General features: G+C 44.7%; 1 protein-coding gene across 1 annotated transcript in view; it reads right to left on the reverse strand.

Moving 5' to 3' along the window:
- The window catches only part of tprn (taperin), a 36,517-nt gene extending 14,696 nt beyond the window's left edge, over positions 1-21,821 (reverse strand). Inside the window, exon 1 of the mRNA XM_050053139.1 lies at positions 19,452-21,821. Coding sequence (XP_049909096.1) covers positions 19,452-21,623 — 2,172 coding nt within the window. The 5' untranslated portion in view covers positions 21,624-21,821. The remainder of the gene's footprint in view (positions 1-19,451) is intronic.
- Positions 21,822-22,030: the final 209 nt, after the last annotated feature.

Below are 22,030 nucleotides of genomic sequence, written 5' to 3' on the forward strand. Positions count from 1 at the left end.
CCGTTCAAAGGCATCTCCTATATAGACCCTTGCTTTGCCTCGAGTTTTGTCGTGGTGTTTTAGGGAATCACAACGAGGTCGTTTGGGTTTAGTCGCACCGTCAGCCATTGTAGCTCAGTCGTAACTGTAACTGATGCTGAGACTCTACTGACTGCGTGACTGGTAAACGGCGGTGGGCGGCGCAACAGGCCAAAACACAAATTCAAAACATAAACATGATTTGCGGACCGTAAAATTTCTTTTTAAATGCGAATATTCTGGCTATACTATTGTTGTCGGTGAGATCAGTATGTTATATGAACATTATTCCTTAGTCTCTGTGACATATTAGGAGGATTTTACGACTATTTGCTTTAGATTTCTTACATATACGTAGCTCCTTTAAGATGCAGAGGTTCAGAGTTGTTTTCTGGGAGACAAATTATCCACAGAGGTCTTTTCCTCTCCAAAACAAACAGACCCGCTGATTTACACAGTGTAAATACACCAAATAAAGCAGTTTCATGTTTCAAATCAGTGTTTCTCTCTGACACTGTTTATCCTATTGGAGCCAGGCCTCAGGCTGTTAGCCTAGCACCTGCTAATGTGTGCGCACCTTTGTTCTCTGATAACTTAGGATTCAGACGTTCAGCAGGTTTTTACCAGGAGCGGAGTGATTTGCAGAGGTATTTTCCTCTCCAAAACAAACGGACCAGGTGATTTAAACCGGAAAAAAACACCAAATAAAGCAACTTCATGTTACAAAATTCACTGTTTTTCCGACACTTGTCACAAGGGGCTGCTTAGTACCGTGGCTGCCTTGAAAAACACTATCTAGGTTTGTACGAACTGGTCTGCTGTAGAAACATGGCGGTGCAACATGGCAATCTCCACGTAAGAGGACCCAACCCCAGTGTAGATGTAAATGTCTCATATTAGGGTAATTAAAACCCCCTTATATCCCCTTTAATCCTACACTGGACCTTGAAATAAACAGACAACACCTTCATCTGCAACATATCACTCATCATTTCAATATATATATTTGATTTGTGTGTGTTGTCGCATAAGTAAAGACAATCTTGTGTCTGTAATAACATAAAAGAGTTTTGCACAGAGGTGATTAATAAAGTGCAAGAAATCTTGACTGTTAATTTTCCCTGAATCTGAGGTACGTCTCTTCACTTAAAGCCTCCAGATCCTAAGCTGAGAGCAAAGAGTTCATGACGTATAGATTGCATGCAAAGTTACTGAGTGAAACGAACTAAAAATAAAAGCATTACATTGGTGTCAGGGTTAAAATTACTTTTCAAATGTAGTTTCTATATCGTGCGTAATGCATAAAACCCCAAGTTCCAAAAAAGGGAGAAATGAAGGAAATGAAAGAAATTCTTGCGACATATTTAAACAGTTCAGGAAGCTGGTAGAATCATTTCAGCTCTGTGGTAGATATTTCTGCTTGCTCTGAAAAACAAGCGGGGTTTTGAAGCTGAATAGAAAATGAAAAGGACTTGTTAAGACTGTGGTTGTCTGCAGAGTCAGGAGCCGCTGCAGCAGACTGAGACAAGACGCCGAGCTGAGCAAATAATATTTATCCCACAGGTTACTTTTTCACCAAAGTTTCATCAGCTCTGTTTTTGCTGTTTGTATGTTGTGTGTGAGGCACAAAGGCACACGGGGAGAACAGACAAAAGAAGAAGTGAGGGAGAGAGGAAGAAGAGAGTCGGCAGATGAGATTATGTCTTCATGAATGTGCCTCGGCCAATAGGCGAGATGGGAGTGGTGCCAGGAAATTTTTCCAGGCCACCCAGCATGGCGTGTCCTCGTTTGGTGAAAAGTGGTTCCTACTGAATGGACACACACACACACACACACACACACACAGAGGGCGAGATCCCTGGCAGCGCCCTGATGGGGTTGGACTCTAAAGCTGCTGAGTTACAGTAGAGCTGCGACACAATAGCGCAGCTCTTTCTAACAGCTGAGGGTGCAGCAGTGTGTTGCGTTTAGTACATGATGTGAGTCTGAGTGGGTGTGCATCTTTTCAAAATGTGTTTCTATATTTATCTCGGTGTGGCCAGGTGGTGAAGGGCGTGGTGTGGACGGTCATGTCAGGGTTGGGTGTGCACCTGCTCATATACAGGAAAAAGCACTGGATGCCTCTGGTGCATTCAAAAACTCCAACACTACAACATAATAAGGCAAGTTCAAGTCCTCTGAAAGGACTACTGGCGAGTTACTCCTCGGAGAAGACTGACCAGATGATTAGAGCTAATCTCCAGCCAGGTAGATAATATTAGAACAGCACCACAATGAACCGGCTGAGGAGTTTAGCTGCAGCTGCATTAGTGCCTGAAGAGAGGGATAACAGAGCCTACACGTACTCAAACAAAGCCTGCGGTGTACCTCTCCACTGTGCTGGCAAATTGGGATTAACTAGTGTGAGCCAGAGGACCTCATTTGTGGAGACAAAGTGGCAGGCGCATCATTAATGATCAGACGGAGGAGAAATTCACGTCACTTTTCAAAAGTCTGTTCTTTTATCCATTTTTTATTTTGCCCTACATTTAAGACATGAGGAGAAACTCTTCCACCGAAGTACTTAGATATGTTGGGTGATATGTGACTGTATGCTTTCTTAATAAGAGTTCGAATAGGCCCAACATGTGTCTAGCCTAGCTTAGCATAAACATAGCAAACAAAGGGGAAACTGCTCAAGTAGCTTCATCAGAGATGCCTTCCAACAACGCCAAATAATCAATGACTTATTGTGGTTTAATGTGTTTTACCATGTATGAGGCTGATGTCAGCAGAAGTGTTTCTGAGTCACTACCACTGAGCTAATAGTTGTCGCATTACAGAAGAAAAGCATGCTATCACACGGAGCTTCAAATGGATGATATAATCAAGTCAGAGGCTTTTGCTATTGTGGTTGGCGATGTAAAAAAAGAGATGAAGGACTGATGTCATCCAGTGTTCCAGTCCCTTCGAATGCACCAATCATAGAGCACCACGTGTTTCTCATCACCCTTTCACACATGCACACACTCTGAGGGGAGGAAAGACTGATCTGACACATCACAACAAAAAGACCCAGTCCCATTAATACATAATGACCAGGGGTCATAACACATGTTGACATCTTACTACTATTTATGTCGTCACCCCAAAAACAACAGAGCCCTGAGTAACATATGTAGATATTCCTTTCAGGCTGCGTACAACCCCAGCCTTCACTGAAGGCTGAATCCAAATGTCCACCCTCTGGGCCCGCAGACTGAGCCATGGCAGACTTCAGTTGTACGTACTGTGATGAGTTCACTGTCATCACGTAAAGTCTGCGAGGGCAGAGACTGCAAGCCGCTGATAGACAGCACTCGAGACTGTTTTTACTTATTGCCATGAAAACATTTGGGCGACAATTACGAGCATTGTAACTGCTGTCATATTCTGTCTGCTCATCTGTCCGTGTAAATAACAAGATATGAATCTCATGTACAGGCTTGTTTTGTGAGTGAACAAAATACATTTCTGTATAACATACAGACTGCAGACATTCAAATACAGAGAGATTTGTAGATAAGGACGGGGCTATGACTAAATAAATTGGGTAGGCTTATTAGTTGTATCAGAAGAACTTTTTTTGTTGTTTCTCTGCCACTTTTCTAGCCTTTATATTTGGCATCACCCTGCACAACCTATGTGTAGGATGCAATAATACAATGTATTTGATTCCCCTCTACAGCCTACTGGAAAATACGCCAAGTCTGTATTTTAATGAATTGTGAGCAATTAAATCAGTGAAGTCTGCATCCTCTGGAAGTCTGCTGAAAGTCTGCTTTAGGCCCCTTGTCAGCTGGAGGAACTGTGGAGTTGGACAACCCTCAGCACTCGCAGACTTCCCAAGAACGCACCTGCAAAGTCCACAAGTCTGCAAGAGCAGTGAAGTCCAGACTTTTGGGGCCTGTCCCATTTCTACCCCTTAAATCTTCCACTTGGTATTGAGTGCCCTCGTCTGTGAGATAACCCTTGATGAGGGAAGTGAGAAATATTAGGGTAGAGATCTTTCCCTAAGAAATGGGACTCCACTTCACGCAAATCAGCGTGGCCGACGTGCAGACATGTGGCGCGTGCTATGTTTATTCTTCTCCGTCTGATGAATCAACGGAGAAGAAATGCTGAAAACAGGAGGCGCCTACGGCGTCTTCCAGTTCTGACCGATTTTGTTCGGGTAAGTCGATTAGTTTAAATATTTTGACGCTGTGTTCAACTGAGTTGCTGATGAGTTTACGCTAGTCCAACCATCTGTTGTTTGTGTAGCCTACATTCCGATCGTACAGTAACAAATTGGTTTCCAAAGCTTGCAGAAGTTGCTGACTTTGCAAGGCGGTCTGGGATATTTCATCTTCCGCTTCGTTGAAAGTGTGGGTCGGGGCTCCCTTGGAATCTAGGGCGGGTTTTAAGTGTTGGAAACCACTTCCACTACCTCAATTCTGTTTTGGGACACCAGTAGCCTAAACGTGAACGCGCACAACCAAGTGCAAGTGGGTATTTCTAGGGGAAGTAGGCCCTTGGATTCAGCCTTGGATTCACCCAGTAAGGTAAAGAAGCCTGTGTGTAAGCTGAAAGATGAACCCAAGTGTACAATACCCCCCAAGAAACAAAAAAAAGGATCAAGTACTTGCTGCACTTACTGCTGCTGCTTGTTAAGCTTATTGCTCAGAGTTCATGATTATAACCGAGGGCGAGTCAGATAAGTGGACTCCTCTCTTGTCTCATCTGGACTATGATGGCAGGACATTAAGAAAACATGGTTCAGAGAGACTTGAATTAGACAATCATCCTGAACCAATACCACTTGGGTGTACAAAGGGGGACATGTAGAGGCAGAAATCTCAAACACAGAAATCTCAGAACTTGGACACTATTGAAACTATCTGCTCGGCGCTTTAAATACGGACCAAGAAGAGAGAGGCCTGGATGTATATGAGGAAAAAAGTCACCTCTGTGAAGCACCTTTAAGTCGTAAAACACAATCATGCATCACCACAAACAGCCTGTCACTGACACATGATGGTTCAACAAACTTTGAAGTTCCTGTCCACTTGTAATGACTGAGATACTTGTGCGATGCAGCGACACCAACAGCAACTTACAGCCCCATAAAATGTGCTTTTCGTTGTTATGAACTGTAAAGATTACTCTTCAGTGTGGACGATAATATAATAACTATCAACACTACAACCACACATCATTTAAAAATAAACCTCTCCTGCTGTATATGAGAAGAATGAAGTTCTGCCTGCCAGATTATTTTTAAACCACTCTCTTCTGTTGGTTGTAACACAGCGATCACACCTGTAAGCACATTCTTTACAGTCATTATGAGTAATTTGCTGAGTGTCGACAGCACCCACACGTTCGCAGCAGATTGCCTTCAATGAGCTCACAACAGAGACAGCAAACAAAATAAATGAGTGGATGGAAGAGTCAATCCTGCGATGACCAGCTCCAACCCAAATATCAGACCTTCAGGCTATTGGTGACCCAAAATGTTTCAGTGAAAGGTCAGGAGCTAAACCCACAGTACACCTACTGAAACCCCTGCAGCTGCAATCCATGCAGTGGATTCAGGTCACAAGCGTACACGCTCCTGTGTAGGTGTTGCCTCTCATCGCATATGAGGTTAAATCGCTTCAACGTTCATGTGGAAATGCTTCAACCATCAACCATCACAACGCTGACAGAACTATGGAAACTCTGGTGTAGGTGGTTGCTGCGCAGCGTGGGCTGCATGCAGAGCAAAATGTGAAAATCTGTGTTTACACTGCCGTGTCTCAAGACTGCGTGAGTCACTGCTGTAATAGTATGCCCTTTGTAGCCGCGTGCCGCTGCCAGTGTGTGTGTTTAAGTCTCCCTGTGCTATCAGGGCTGGATTATCTGACTGATAACAAATAGATGGGAGAGGAGACACATTTTCAAAACTTGTTTGTATCAACGAGCCCCCAAACAGATTTGCTTCAGACTAGTGGAGCTGATTTCACAATATTTTATCCCACCTAAGAATATTTCTGCTGATAAGACGAAGCTGGCACGGACCAATATGCACACATTGTAAGGCGATACCAGCAGGGCGGAGATCGAAACCTATCAGCAATCCACACGCTGTCATTGTGGGAGCGTTTAGGCCGTTTAATAAAGAAAAGCTCACTTCTGGACTGCTGAATAAAAGTGTAGATAGTCAGGCGTGTCTGAAAAGCCACAATCAAGACAAAGGATGGGACAGGATCCCACACTGGATCAGGATTAGGGATATTCTCTGGGGTCTGTGATCTATGTTGGATCAGACCTTCATTGTTAACATAACGATTTTTCCATTAATTTCTTTTTTATCGTCTATTTCTTAACCTTTAGGAAGTGAAAAGAGAATGGGTGTGCCGCACATCGCTCCTCAATTCAGCTGGTGAATGGCTGCACTGTCAATTGGATTTCTTGCAGTGATAAGGCCATTGTTTCAGTGAACTTTGGGACGGAGATGAGTCAATGATCGACACAGTTTCGAGGCATCACATGGTGAAGATGTCGCATACCAAACAGGGTGGATTGTGAGCACATCCAGGAGAAAAGCAGCGTGAAGAAGCCCTCAGAATGCTGCAAGGGTAATGACGTTTTAGGGGGTGCTTTGCAATATTCACCATGTGGACTGTATCTCTTTTCCTTTGGGTGATATCACATGAAGATCATCTTCTAGGAGTGAGGAATATGCACCTGTAGCTGCAGTTGCAATAGCTGCATTTTTTGTTTGCATTTTCATTTGGGGAAATACATGTTTGATGTTGTTCCAGGAGCAAGATAGGAGGAACAATGTAAGTTCTTTGAAAACCATTCAAGTATCCTCAAAAACGTTTGTGTTTGGCTATTTGCTAGCAACCCTGGATAGCGAAGTAGGTGAGTCGATCCACCACTTTGGTTAGACTGAAATACTGAGAGCAAATGTTATTGGAACGTGTGTGGATGGGGCACGAACAGATGACGGCACGAAAATGACGATTTACAGCATTTATTCACTCCTGCAGAAGACAATACGGCACATTAATTGCCTTCTACACCTATTTCTGCACCTCTGCTCCACCAGAAATTGGATGTTAAAAACTGCAGTACTACGTTGATCATGTGACACAAGACGGCTCGCTGTATTACAAAAGGCGGTAAAAAGTTAAATGAAAAAAAAAAAAGTCTGCAAAACTTGTATTCGTGGTCAAAAAAACACAAAACAGCTGGCTAACGCAACAGTAAAAACAGTTAACGATATGCACCAAAGATTACACCATAAACTGCTCAATTTACAGAGTAAATATTAAAATAGGGCAGCAGCATTTTTCAATGCGACTTGCCCCCAGCAATGCAAAGGGGCAGACAAGAGGAGCTACAGAAACCCAAAGGGAACGGCAGAGGCGACATGCAACAAGTTAGTTTCCACAGGACGCATTAGAAATAACAGTGAATAAAAATAACTGAGATAAAATTCACAAATACTCAACAGAAATCTTAAATGATAACTAAAATTTACAAATAGCCTATAGTTTAGCAACAAGTATAATTAAGTGCACTTTTAACTGTGTAACACTAGCATGCTAACACAGTAAGCTAACACTGCGTTTTGTTAGAAGTTCCACCTCCTCTCAGCCCTTGGTATTATGTGACAGCATTTGTCCTACGGGGGCCACTTGGAAAGCAGAGGAGAAGCAGGTGGGGGAGGAGCGGGGAATATAAACTGAACACACCTACTCTTGTTCACTTCAGCCCAAACTATAATGGATCAACCGCCAGTTGTAGCCTTAGCGCTATACTGCATTTTACAAATCATCAGAAACACCTGCATGTTCATTTCAATGGGGCAAAGCTGTCTTCTGCGGATAATTACAATACATCAGCAGGAACTTAGCCATTTATTTATTCATTTTCTTTAACTGCTTATCTTCTTGAGGGTCGCGGAGGGGGGGCTGGAGCCTATCCCAGCTGACACTGGGCGAGAGGCGGGGTACACCCTGGACAGGTCGCCAGACTATCACAGGGCTGACACATAGAGACAGACAACCATTCACACTCACATTCACACCTACGGACAATTTAGAGTCACCAATTAACCTGCATGTCTTTGGACTGTGGGAGGAAGCTGGAGTACCTGGAGAAAACCCACGCTGACACGGGGAGAGCATGCAAACTCCGCACAGAAGGGCTCCCCCACCCTTGGGATTGAACCAGAAACCCTTTTGCTGTGAGTCTACAATGCTAACCGATCATGCTAACCCTGATCTGTATCATGATTATCATAAATATTATTGCAACAGGTTTATGATATCCTGCAGAACAGCAATTTCCCATGCGATTACAGATAATGTTGGAAATAAAGAAATCCTACAAGCTGAACAGTACAACAATCTTAGTAAATATTAACTACAATTAATTATACACTATTTTTCAATAAAATATCAAGTTATCAATGAGACGTTCTCGGGAAACTATCTGCTAACTAGTAAATATACACACATATAAGTCCAAATACACAGACCTATAAGATATATTAGAAAAAGCAAAGAGCATTTCAGATAGGGAATTTATATTTTATTTCATTTATTTTCCAATATATTTATCTTCTACTTTGGAGGTAAGCAACCAGTTTTACGCACATTACTGCAACCCAACTAGGGATGTATTTTCTTGCACCAAATGCATAACTGCAATGCATTGTGGGTGATTTACACCTCTGGAGTGACCATCAGATGGATGATCTCACCAAGATGACTTCAGCTTTTTTCAGACAAATGGAACAACACTTGTGATGGCGGTGGGGATTACACCGTTGGCAAGTGCAGAGGGAAGGTCAACAAGGCCATGTTCAACAACATGCTGCCATGCTAGCATTAGCATTTAGCTTAGGTAATGCTGTCTGTGCTTAAGTACAGCTTTAAAGGATCACTTCATGTGTTTATGTAAGAAAAATAGTCATACAGATCCAAATGTCCATATTGGTATCAATCTCATACATTCAGCATCTGTCAGGCTCTGATAAAAACATGCTAGACACAATATGATGGTACAAGTAAGTTAAGTTATGAAAACAGAAACATGTTTGGAGACTTTTTCCAACCCTGCACTGAAATAACTGACCTTGGCTTCACACTGGGCCTCATGAAAACACACCAGTCCTCTCTGAAACATCAGAGGGCACTTTTGGTCTCCACCCACATAAAGACTGTTTTAGGTTTGCTGATTACAGAACATGCTCACCAGGAAACCCATTCAAACATCTTCATTAGACTTCGATTTCACGTGGGTCCGCTCACAACACTCCTCATGACATCTACATATCCCCCAATTACAAAACCTACAACATCAGCACTGATGTAACAACGTATGTGTGTGTCAGACAGAGACTGTGTGTCCTTATCCTGGAATCCTAATGACAGGATAGAATGGCCGCGACTCGTGTTGCCCCAGCGACAGGCACCATGGATATGTGACAAAGGGAAACGGGAGAGTGGAGGTGGAGGCAGACAGTCAGAGAGAGGCAAATACGGCACTAAGACAGACGGCTTCTGATCATGTAAACAGGAAAACAAATTATTAAAGGGCATCACACAATGACAGAGCGCGCAAATCAAAAACACAAGTATCATTTACATGTGGCGCATTTCAGGCCCGGGACAAGGACTTGTTAACCACCAAAACAGTTGAGCACTGTAGATTACAGAGGGCCTCCATGGACAGAGTATTTGAATAAAATTTACATTACGCACAAAAAGCACCACATACGGCCCCAGATTCCCAACAGTGTTTTGCATTTCTAATTGAGGAGGGAGAACTGGATGTATTCTTCTGTCATCAAGGCAGCTGGGCTGGTTTCACTAAAGATTTTGCCTTTTAATTATCAATACAAACAAACTAATCAATCCAGGGAAGATGTGTGTCACAGCAGATGGTGGGGAACAAAAAAAAAACCCACACCACAGCTACTGAAACTCAGTGGCTTCTACCTGCCTCCGTCACTCACCCACTCTGTTTCTTTTTATAAACTTTGAAAAAGCCCCGTCTGTTAACATCCTCCGCTTTTAGTCTCTTCATCTTCTTACTCATGCACTCTAAAGACACACACACACACACACACACACACACTGAATTAAACATGACTATGATAGTGGGGCTTTGCTGGCTGAATTCTAATTACACTGACTTTGCAGGGTTTGCACATGAGCCTGAGGCCTGTGTGGGAAACCTGCGAGTGTGCATATGTACGGGGGTGTTTATGCAGAAATTAGGCATGGTTGCGCTTGTGTGAGTGTGCATGTGAGCGAGTGCGTCCACGTCCTGCAGCCACAGAGCCCTCAGAAGAAATGACAAGCTTGTTAAGAGGAAACCATATTTGCTCCGCTCGTGATATCAGTCTTAAAAGAGAACCGGTACCTCTCTCCACATAAGAACGAAAGCAACTTTAACTTTAAACCACAAGAAGATCCAGGGCCTGTATAGGTAGCTTCTTGTGAGAAGAATGGTGCATGTGAAAAACATTTTGAGACTTGAAAAGCTGAATTTAGAGCTGCACTAATTGATCTTTTCAAATTACAAGTGGATCTGATGTGAGTGTAATGTGAAAGGGTTTTCTTGTAACAGACCAGCTCTGCTTTAAAGAGCGTTTTAGTGTCTTTTAGCTCCGTGTGTTGGTTTTTCGGCTGCAACATGACTGCTTTGGTTGAGTTTTTCTGCTCTCAGCAACTTTATTTTTAGCTGCAACAGCTAGCTGTTTTCAACAACAAAAGAAAAAGCTCTAATAAACCCACAGGAAACGACCTGCTGAGCACCAAATGTAGACAGACGAAAGCTCCTTTCAAACATGCATTGCAACCCTGAACATATCGAGACATTACCCAGAGGAGCTGGATGTGAGGACGCAAATGTCTGAATCAGTTCAACCGAACATTTAACGGAGCCCACTGTCCGATAGAGCCCATATGTGAATACAGCAGGTAACTGTCCACAGTATTCAAGAGTGTTTTGATGATGTATCTATGATGCAACTGGTGTAAAACTGGAAGAATACAAACATCCAAGGGAGAAGAATAATTGTCATTTCACAAGAAGACGCTTGATAGCGAGATCCTGGACCCTTTGTCTGAAAGGACCAACGCTGAATAATCAGACATGCTCAAGGAACGGCAAGAGACTTGGTTGTTTCTGACCAAATTATGAACCAGCTATGGAAGCAAAAAAATGCAATTTCTGTAGCGTACTTTTTGCGTCATCTCCTGCCTCCCGCACCCCTTGCCTAAACCAAAGAAAGTATTTCCAGTACATGAGAACCTTTCTGACACTGACAATCTCCTGTTGTGTGCTACATGTATGAAATGGCAACTCCAGACAATGATTAGAGTTCATTTGGGAATGGCTAAAGCTAATGAGCAGCTGGTGAAACATAAGCCCCATTTCCACCGAGAACTTTCGATATAGTACCTTTAAAACCAAAAACTAACTCCTATGGACATGTATCGAGACCCTGGTTCAGTTTAGTGTTTCCACCGCAGACAACACTCTTGTGTGCTGGGTTGTTGTCACTCACTGCTCTGTCCAGCTTTCTCTGTATTTCCTTGTCACAGGTGATGCAAAGGGAAGTCTCCAATTTGTTTATCATCCACAGAACGGGGTTGGCATGCCGACATTTTCATAACAAAAAAGAACAGGAGTGAGAGTCTCTCTCGATGGGATATTCAAAAATTGCGGGTTTGTGCATTTAGTCCTTCTCAGGCAACAGCAGCGGTTCAGTGCTGCCGGAGTGCACCAGAATGATGCTCCATGATACTGGATGATGAGAATATATGCAGTTCAAATAATCTGGTCAAAATTAATATATAATTTTAAACGCATGAAGATCCACTCATTACTAAAAGTGTATGTCATCCAAGAGAGACAATAGAAACAAATAAATGGTCAAAGTCGCCATATTAAAAGTCAGGATGTGCTGATGGATGGATGGTGACCTTAAAAGTTGCCGGCAGTCGGCCCAGTGAATTAAACTATGTATGAAATAAAATAACAATGTATGAACAGTGGTTACATGAGCCTCAAAACCAGCCACAACTCAGCCCTGAGCAGAGTGACCGTCCTCTATTGACCAATCAGACTGCAGTGTTCACAGCGCCACCTTTTAGTACCAGATCTGTGTGCTATGTACCCCAACAGAGGGGGGGCCAAAAATGGGGACGGTGCGGAACGGTGCTAATGGTACCATCCAAGATTCTTTCACAATGGAAACCAAATTAAAGTGTACTGAACTGAACTAAAATGAGCCAGACTGCTTGGTGGAAACTGCTATAGTAGATCCTTTAGCAGCTTAAACGCTATATATTTTTGTCTGGAGTTGGTGAAGACCAAAACATAGTTAATAGGAGAGTAAATTTCATTCATCACTAAGTCAGAAACGCGACTACAGATGACAGCTAACTCTGGATGTCTAAATGGGAACCTGTTTCATAAGCCATAACTTGTTTATAAGGTGACACAATGTCAATGTTGTGTTTAAGACTTGTTCTGCTGCCAAGCTGTCAAATCAAACTGTAAAATCAATTAATGTAGCTTTAAGATATAAAAAAAATAAACTGAACTGTGTCCAAAACCAATTTAAAACACCATAAAGCTGTGTCAGGCGCCTGCAAAGTTAAATAGCAACTTGTTCCTGCTTGAACACAGCTTTCAAACCCAGAATATGGTTTTCTTTACAAATTTCAGACTTTGGACTCTCCATGTCACCAGGGAAGTTGATTTGTGTATTATATGTCTTGATTTGAGGGCGTTGTCCGGATGAAAATTAGCATGACGCTGCACTGGACTTTGAGAATGTGATGTACAAGCAAACAACACAGATTTGTTTATATTATTGTAGTATAATAAAACAGCTGTACATATAATTTACTAACTCAAAACAGCACAGTTATACTTTAAAAATGCACTGTCCCAAAAGTGCATTTTTTAAAAAGTGAATATTTTGGAGATACAACTCATAGACACACTTCTAATCTGAAGTATGTCTCCTGTCATTTCACCTCAGCTACAATAAAGGGAAAAAAAGCACTCAGGATAGTGGGCGGCCCTTGCTTTGGAAAAAAACTTTTTTAAAAAAGGCGAGGGGGTGGGGTGAGTCAGGAAGTGTAAGGGAGGAGAGATGGGGAATGTCTGCCGGGTGGTAAATAATTAAACACAATGGACTTTCACACCTGTAGCTCAGGCGCACAATGTAAATGAAGGAGTGTGCCCTTTCATTGGCCTTCCTGTGTTACAGGGAGCTTTTAACCATTTAGGTTTGGGTATTTTTAACCTGCTGTGTGCATGACATTTCACCACAAGGAAAAAATGTGACAGAGGAAGGTAACGTCCCTTCACATGCACTCACAATGTAGGAGTGCACTCAATGCCTCAACAACGTGACTTTGATATGACTGGGAGAGAAGTATTATTTCACCATAAAGCACTTTTAAAAAATGTTCGCAGGTTTCATTGATGCAGAAGCAGCTAGCTTATAACTTACAGTGTACAGTATATTTTAAATATAATCTGCTGTCACACCTGTCACACTGACTTCCCACAGACAAACCAACATGAAGTCATATGACGTGCCAGGTTGCTCAATGATTGGGCAGCTTCCGTGACATCATCAGGGCTTCATGACCCACACGAGGAAATTCACTGAATTCCAGTGGCAGATTTTACTGTGTGTGTCATAAAGAGCTCAAAAAGTAATAAGATGATTATGAGCATTTATTAGCTGAGACTGCAACTGGACTCACTTTCAGAAGTTATTAGGGAAAATGCCTGCACCCATGTGCTGACACCTATTATGTGTTACCCTGGTTACCAAATAATCTTGAATAATAGAGTGGTGAAGGAATGAGTCCTCAAACCTGGGAATGAGTTAGCATTTTAACACTCCCTGTTCCCACGTCTCAAAGTCAATGGGGTTTTTAAACGTGTTTGGTCTGTGGTTCACACGAACTCAAGATACTTTCACATTTTGTTTTGGGACATAAAATAAGCCAGTAAATACCCTACTTGGAAATTCTGAAGCCTTTACGTGTCTTAAAAAAGACCGATGCTAACAAGTGGCTAAATGAGACAACAGAACGTCATCACACCGAGCACAGCTTTGAAGCCTCATTATGGTGGTGACGTTGAAGTCATGCAACCGTGTTGTAGTTTGATTATAACCTAATGTTAACTTTTTACCTCTGGCAATTGTATTTACGCTTCACAAATCATACAAATAGTATTAATTTGTGGACATTACCTTGCTGAACAAAACCTTTGAGAATCATAAACATCTGTTAGCCACAGAGCTTTTTGCAACGATGATCCAAAATCCAAAAATCCCATTGGCTTTTTGTTGAGGGAACCAGGATGAGGCTAACTTCTGTGTTGGCCTGTACATAAACATCATCCCTGCACCAAACTATATAATAGTTATACCAGTGGTTCCCAAATGGTGGATTGCGTTTCAAAAGTGGGTTGCAGATCCATTCTGAATGGACTGCAAGTAACTCACAAAGATGTCAAGTTTGTAAAAATCACAACTTATTTCAAGTAAAGTGAATTTCCAGCACAGAGCTTTTATTTTGAAGTGTCATTTCCCACTATAGAGTGAGTGAATAATTAGCCCTTTTTAAACAGGAATTGTGCAAATTTGCAGGAAAGCCCAATCAGTCTTCTTTCAGCATTGGCAGTATAAAAACAAATCGGGGAGTGCGACAAAATGCCGCCTGCCTACTTTTGTTTATACAGAATGCACTTTTTTCGGGGCAATAGGGGCGTGAGCAAGTAACAAAACGTGTAGCTCAGCGTGTGACGTAAACAGTGACGTGGGAGGGAAGCCACGGCTGCTCAGTCCTTCAGAGATTCTCTTGTAAGTCGGCCCGTTCTTCACCGTTCCCGTCATCTGGCGGTTAATGGCCTCTTCGTTTGCGAGGGCAAGGAGGGCGCGCAAAACTAAATGCTACTCTGACAAACTGTGACTTTCTTGACTTACAAAATTAACTTTTAAATTGACAAACATCATATGTGTAATTCATAACTCAATCAAACATGATTTGTCTCTCGTCATTGACTGCTGCACATATTTTGGGGGGACAACGGAGGAGTGTGAGGGACTTTGCCTCTCTATAGTATTTCACTGTGAGAGAACACACTGGCTGTGGTGGGTCTTAGCAGAGAAACAAAAGAGATGGATGTTTAACCAAATCCCAAAGTGTATTAGACTAACAGCATCTGAATAAATATCCCTTTCAGTAACAATCGCACAATCCTCTTCACCCAACCTAATCATTAGCTCGACAGAATGGTCATAATTACACATAAATATGCTGCAGCACTTTAAACAATTAGTCATCTGAGTGGTTTCTGTGTACGAACACACAGAAGCTGGAAAAAAGGCGGGTAAGCTCATAAAATCTCTTCCTCTCTCTCGCTCCGTCTCTCTGGATGTTGTGCTGACAAACACATGGGCCTGTCTCCCTTTTCCCATAATAACCGGTCAGAGGGAGCAGAGACTTCAAAAACAAACCACTCCACCCCCTCCCGTGTCTTGTTGCCAGCTGTATCTCTCCTTGACAGAGAGCGGCGGCGTCTAGCACGAGGAAACAAAATATTAAAAAAAAAAGTCAAGAGAGCCCAATCCAATCAAACTGCAGATGAAAAAACAGAGTCAATCCTGCCCTGTGTGTTTCACTAGAAAGCCCGAGTCGATTTTATGCAAATGCAGGAGTGATGCGGTACAAGAAGCTGCACTTGACCTACATAGCTCTTCCACAATTCCTTCCCCAATAGAGAGGAGGAGATCACAGGAAGCTGGAAGCAAAGGGACAGGCCTTATTAACCACCATCGCACAGGAATAAAGCACTGCACTGTGGGTAGACGGGGAGAGAAAAACACAAAGCAGAGAGGTGCTTGTGGAGCGATAAAGACAAGAGTACATGAGACTGTGCTGGATGTGGTCCAGCGCTCAGCACTCATACAAGTCTTGAGAGGGTTCACAAATCAGAACGTGCAGCAGGAGAGCGTGGAGAGAGTAAAATATTTTTGGAAAATCTAGAGGAAGAGTTGATGATCTGCTTCGGTGAAGTTCTCAAGTACTGACGTGCATGTGGAACATTCTTCTCCAGCCAAGTTCCTCGTTAAAAATGGTTTGGGTTAGCTGGAAAAAAAGAGCTCTCTCTCTCTCTCTCTCTCTCTCTCTCTCTCTCTCAAAAAAAAGCCAGATCCCCGACCAGAACGCTGAGCGGAGGCCATTCTCGGAGGCTGCTCTCACACAGAAGCGGCACTGAACAAAAAATTCCGCACAAATTATACAGGCCAGGCCAAGCCTCGATGCTTTTGTAATTGCCTGCGCGGCCCTGCCCAGAAAAGAAAAGAAGACAAAAAAAAAAATCTGGGCCTTGATGATGACCAAGAAGAGCAGACAGATGACAAAAGGAGAAAGTGTTTGGTTTGTGAGTGACAAGGACAAAAGACAGGATGTGCTCATGTCTCACGGCCGCAGTCACTGGTAGCCTGCATGCACAAGTAATAAAAACACACAGACCACAATCAGGTTGCGTGGGTTAGTCACACACGTCAGCAGCCTAAATATCTGTCATTATAAAGTCATGATCTGCAGGGGAAACCCACAGGACTTTATTTTAAATTCCTGTCATGATCCCAGAGTCTCCGCTCATACCAAAAATACAATGCTGAATTTGAAGGAAGTGTGAGTAAAAGACACCTACAGATTCCCTTTTAAAGTAACGGTGCAGCAATAAAAATGACAGCATTCGGAGTTAGAGTGTTTACTCAGTCCTGAGGCCGGGTACTGTTTGAAATGCTTTGATACATCTGCCATATGAAGGCGTTGCGTTTGTGATGTCTCCACTTAAGCCTTGCTAACATGTCCAGTTGCTTCGGCCACTTTGTCTGAAAGGTATCCCAGTTCTCTTCAGTTTCCATGAAGACCCAAAAGTCGCACATGAGCAGAGATGTTCTGATACCAATTCCAATTTCTAGACTTGCGTATCGGCTCAGACCCTCCAAAAACATTACATTAGATAGGTATGTTCTTGAAAATAAATGCTTAAATTCTTATTGTTAACTTGCATTCTCTTAAAAATACACATCCAAATCTTGAAGGTTTTCTTGGAGGGTATGTGTAGGATTGTCACGAAGCAACTCTTTGTTTTTATACTGCCCTTATTGTAAAGCACTTTACGTGGCATTTCGTGTGTGAAAGGTGCTATATAAATAAAGTTTGTCAATATATCATTATTATTATCATCATTATAATAAGCACCATGTTGTAGCAATATCTTTTTGCCATGTGCATGAAACGTCTGTACAGCACCATACCTGACTTAAGTTATTTATTCTGTACTCTAGCACAGAAATGATAGTAAATATAAACATAACCTTAGCATAGTACACTTCTATATGCTATTCAAAATATACAGAAACTGTTGTGCGAACTTAAATAATATTTGAACCTATATAGGCTAATATGTCATACCACACAGACATTTGTACCAAACATAAATATAGGCTTAAGTGGTTCTGACATTTCCAGCCCCTAATTATAAGGCAGGAGGGAGTTTCAGGCCCAAAACAAAACATTTCTGATACTTTACTTTGAGAAACTGCAACTGGCTTTTCTATCTTTCAAGCATCAAATGTTGCCTAAATAAAATTATAAAACTACCAAGACATACTGAAGTTCAATATCCAGTCCTGCACAGTACAAATGTGATATGCTTTCAATATTGTGACTGCAGACTCTCTGCACTTGCTAGTCACTGTTTCCACTTGATAAAATCTTGAGTAGCCTGAGTTTCATGCCCCAGTTGTAAGAGGTAGTTGGATTTACTTGGAGAGCGGAGGATTACAGCAGACCAGGTCAAGGAAACAGGCCTGCAGGCCAACGTCTGAGAGGCTGAGACACCGGCCTAGTTTGAAGAGCTGCCAAAGGGCTCAAAATATTTAGCATTAGAGGCGATGTGGTGCTTTGTGAATCACAAATAGAAGGGCTGTGATGTAACTGAATGCGCAAAACATTTCCTCTTTGGCAGACGGGAGTACGGTAGGGCTAAAGAGGAAGGGTGAGGGATGACATACGCCCTGGCTGTGCCCAAACCCAGGATGCTGTGGTTATAGTCCACACCCTGAGCATCTGAACCACAACGATGCTCCTAATGTGCTGTAATGTAAAACCAGGAGATCTCTGACTGTTAAGAGCAACATAAATACCACCATGCTGAAAACAATGCTCAACACTCTGATCCGGAGCAGAATGTGAAAGCAGCCTGCAGCGACTCTCAAAATTAATTAGAAACGTTCTCTGATATCTAATTAATCCCTAATACAGATGAAACAGAAGCAATTTGAGGCGAGACCTTCGCCAAGCAAACATCAGATATCTGATTATGATTGGAAGATAATGGTGATGCCCAAAACATAAACTTAGTTATCATTTAATTATAATTACGGACCAGGTCTCAGCTTTAGGCTAAAAAACACAGATGAATTCAGCTGCGAAAGAAGCAATAAATTTGTTCGTAAGAGTCTGGAACAGGTCAGAGCTGGCCCGAATCCCCAAGCCAAATCCTAAGAACTGAATACAGCCTTGATGAGATTGTTCAGTCAATAGGCTTGGAGGGCCACCTAACCCAATAATGCGCTCTGTGACAAATAACATGCCTTTGTGGGGCTGCGATCCGAAGGAAAAAGGCTCCGCGTGTTGTTCCAAGTGGCTGTGTAAACACACGCTTTTAATCCACTTAGGCATCAAGGCCTGAGAGCAGGTCAAGTGATGGGACGTGGAGATTTAGAGTGGCAGACTACACTCGCTCGACACAACACATGAAAATAAATGTGGGGATTAAACCAGGAGGAGGTTGGAGGAAATGCTGCTTGGATCCGTACAGAGGCACACAGGTGACTGGGGTGCACTGGCTTGGTTACAGAACAATAAAATGACAGATGCACTGAGATAAAAAGATAACACACAAACAGAGCCTTTCCCGTGTGGCACTCGGCTACTAAATTTAGATCAGAGGAAACTTTCATGATCCTCCTGGGAAGATTTGGCACATGTGATACATAAGATTGTAAGGACACAATAATATTCCTGTGCTTGGGTGCTGCAGTGTTTTCATTATTGACTAATCTGTCAAAATAAAATGCCAATTACAAACTCCCAGAGACTAAGGTTGTGTCTTTACTTGGCTTGTTTTGTCTGCTAAACAGTCGAAGACCCAAAGATGTTCAGTTAACAGCTACAAATCCTCACATATGTGAAGCTGAATCTGTTTTGTGTGCATCTTTGCTTGATAAAAAACATTAATTGATAATCAAAATGGTTGGCTGATCAATTAATCAACTGTCAACAAACCCACAAAGTTTGTTCTCTCACCTTCTTCCCCATGGAGCCCGACTTGGAGAGGCAGGACTTAGCGAGGGACAGGTACCCACCGATGACCTCGATCTCCTCCACAGCTGGGTACCGTTTCTTCAGCAGGGAGCCCAGCTGAGCGTACGGGGCCTGTGGCGGCGTGGACCCCGGTGGAGCCTCACTTGGGGCTTCCTGCTGAGGCTCAGGTGAGCTCGGCTGGCCCTCGGGCTCCACCCTACGTTTGGGGACCACAGTGAAGGTGTTCCCCTTCCTCCTCCCCGCCACAGGGCTGGGAGCAGGGACACGCTGCTGAGGCTCCACCTCAATGTCATCTATGTTTGTTACTGGCAGCTGATCCACGGGAGGTTGCTCTGGAGCTGGGGAGGGGGTGGAAGGGACAGGAGACGGGGCTGGAGAGTCGGAGGGAACTGGAGAGAAGGAGGGTGAAGATGGGACAGCCGGAGAAGAGGGGGGTGAAGACAGAGCAGGTGGAGAGGAGGGAGCTGGAGGTGGAGACGAGGGTTCTGAGGTCGTCGGAGGCGCTGGAGTTGTGGCAACAGAAGGAGGTGGTTCAGGCTTGGATTGCCTCACCGGCCTCTCGACCTCCTTCTCCTCAATTCTCTTTGTCAAGGTGGGCGTAGGGGGGTGGGAGGTTGGCACTCCTGGAGTGGGCACCTCTGCCACTCTGTGGGAAGGGGAAGACCTGACTGGGCTGGATGGTGTTGGGCTGCCTGTTCCAGAGGAGGCACCAACACGCCGCTTGGGGATCACTGTGAAGGAGTTGCGGGACTGCAGGCGCAGGTTTGCAAGGGCCCGTGCCTGGGTGTCCGAGTCAGGAATTCGGGTGAGGTCTGGCTTTGGAGAGGGACGGATCTCGAAGTCGGATGAGGAGCGCGACACCTTGAATGAGATGGGGCTTGAGGGGGACTCGGCACGGACACGACGGGTCTCTGGAGAGCATGGCACCTTGGGTTTGGGTGGCACCTCAGAGCCCTCCCAGTCTCTCTCTCGGACGGGCTTGGTTTGCCCCCTGTCTGGCTCATCTGCACCACGGCCTCCGCTCTCCTCAAACCGCTGACGGAAGGAAGACACAGGCTGAGGGGGCCCGGCAAGGCGCTGGGGGCTGCCCACCTCAGAGACAGCAGGCTGCGACTTTGGTTTGGAAGACAAGGGGCCCTGGAAGACAGGCGACGATGGCTGGCTGCTGCCCGGGCTGCTGACCGATGGGCCCGGCCTGGCCTTTGGCACCAGATCTGGCTGTGGCTTGGACCAGAGTCGTGGCCTGCTGCTGGCACTACAGTCCAGGTCCAGCAGGTTCTCTGTGCTGTGGGACTTCTTCTGCAGCTTCCCGTAGTTGCTGTCAAACTTCTGCAGCATCCGGCTCACCCTGCCCTGACCCTCACCTGTCTCATATGATGGGGCCTCATGATCAGGGCGGCCCAGGGTGCTCAAGTTCTCCTCACTCTTGCTTAACGTGGTGTCATAAATTACCACTTCCTTGGCTCTTATCTCGGTAACAGCACTCCCTCTCCGGTCCAGGAGGTCGTTCAGAGAGCTGTAACTACTGACACCGTTCTGCTGCCATTTGGACCCGCTTTTGAGCCCTCCAGCTTCCGGGAAATAATCCGGATCCGACTCAATTATGATAATATTCTCCGCGCGGATAGTCCGTATGCCGGGTACACTGCCATACAGCTCCAGGATGTGCTGGACCGGACGAGCGGCGTTTTCTCGGTCCTGTCGCCTCCTCCGCTCCTTCTCCAGCTTGATAAAGGGGTTCTCCTCCAGCGGGCCCAGGCTTTCCTGCAGCACCAGGCTCTCCTGTCCGTCGCCCTCCCTCGGTGCCGTCCTCTCCGCGTCCATCGGCCGTGGCTCTTTGTTGTTCGCGAAGTGTTGACTGGCTGTGGTGATGGTGTAGCTCCGCCCGGACCCGCCGCTCGGTCCGCTGTCTCTCTTGGGTCCGCCGCCGCTGCTGCTGCTGCCGCCGCTGCTGCCGTTCACATTTCCCGTCAGCTCTCCGTTAACCCGCTGCGACCCCGCACCGCCGGGGCTCGTCTCCGCTGAACCGGCTCCTCCAGACCCGCCGCCCTTCGCCTTCCTCCTCTCCAAGATCTCTCTCTTCCAGGCCGGCATCCTCGGGCTCTCTTGCCCGGGCTCTTGGCGGAGGACGCGTACCTCTCCTCCGCCCGACATCGCGGAGGGTCGTTATGAGGGGATGAGGAGGAGAGAGGCAGGCTCTGAGGCGGTTCTGCCGCGGTCCGGTGCGGCTGTAAGACCTGTATCCGGCTCTGACTGTACCTGCAGCACCGTTCACCGCACACACACACACATCCCCACCGTCTGTTTTTTCTCTCTCCTCTCCTCTCTGCTCCCTCTGCTCTCTCACTGCCTCTCTACACAGCTCCTGAACGCGGCCCCGCCCATCCGCAGCAGCACGAGCGGCTTCGGCAGTCCCACGCGCTTCGTGATTGGTCGTCATTGCTCGTAGGCACGCCCCCTCCTCAGAACGCCACACACTGACGTAAACCACTCCCGTTTCTATTGTTGACTGGGCAACGAAGGCCTGTCAATCAAAGTGTTGCGTTCAGGTTCAACCCGCC

This window comes from Epinephelus moara, chromosome 9, assembly GCF_006386435.1.
Source record: "Epinephelus moara isolate mb chromosome 9, YSFRI_EMoa_1.0, whole genome shotgun sequence".
Lineage (NCBI taxonomy): Eukaryota > Metazoa > Chordata > Actinopteri > Perciformes > Serranidae > Epinephelus > Epinephelus moara.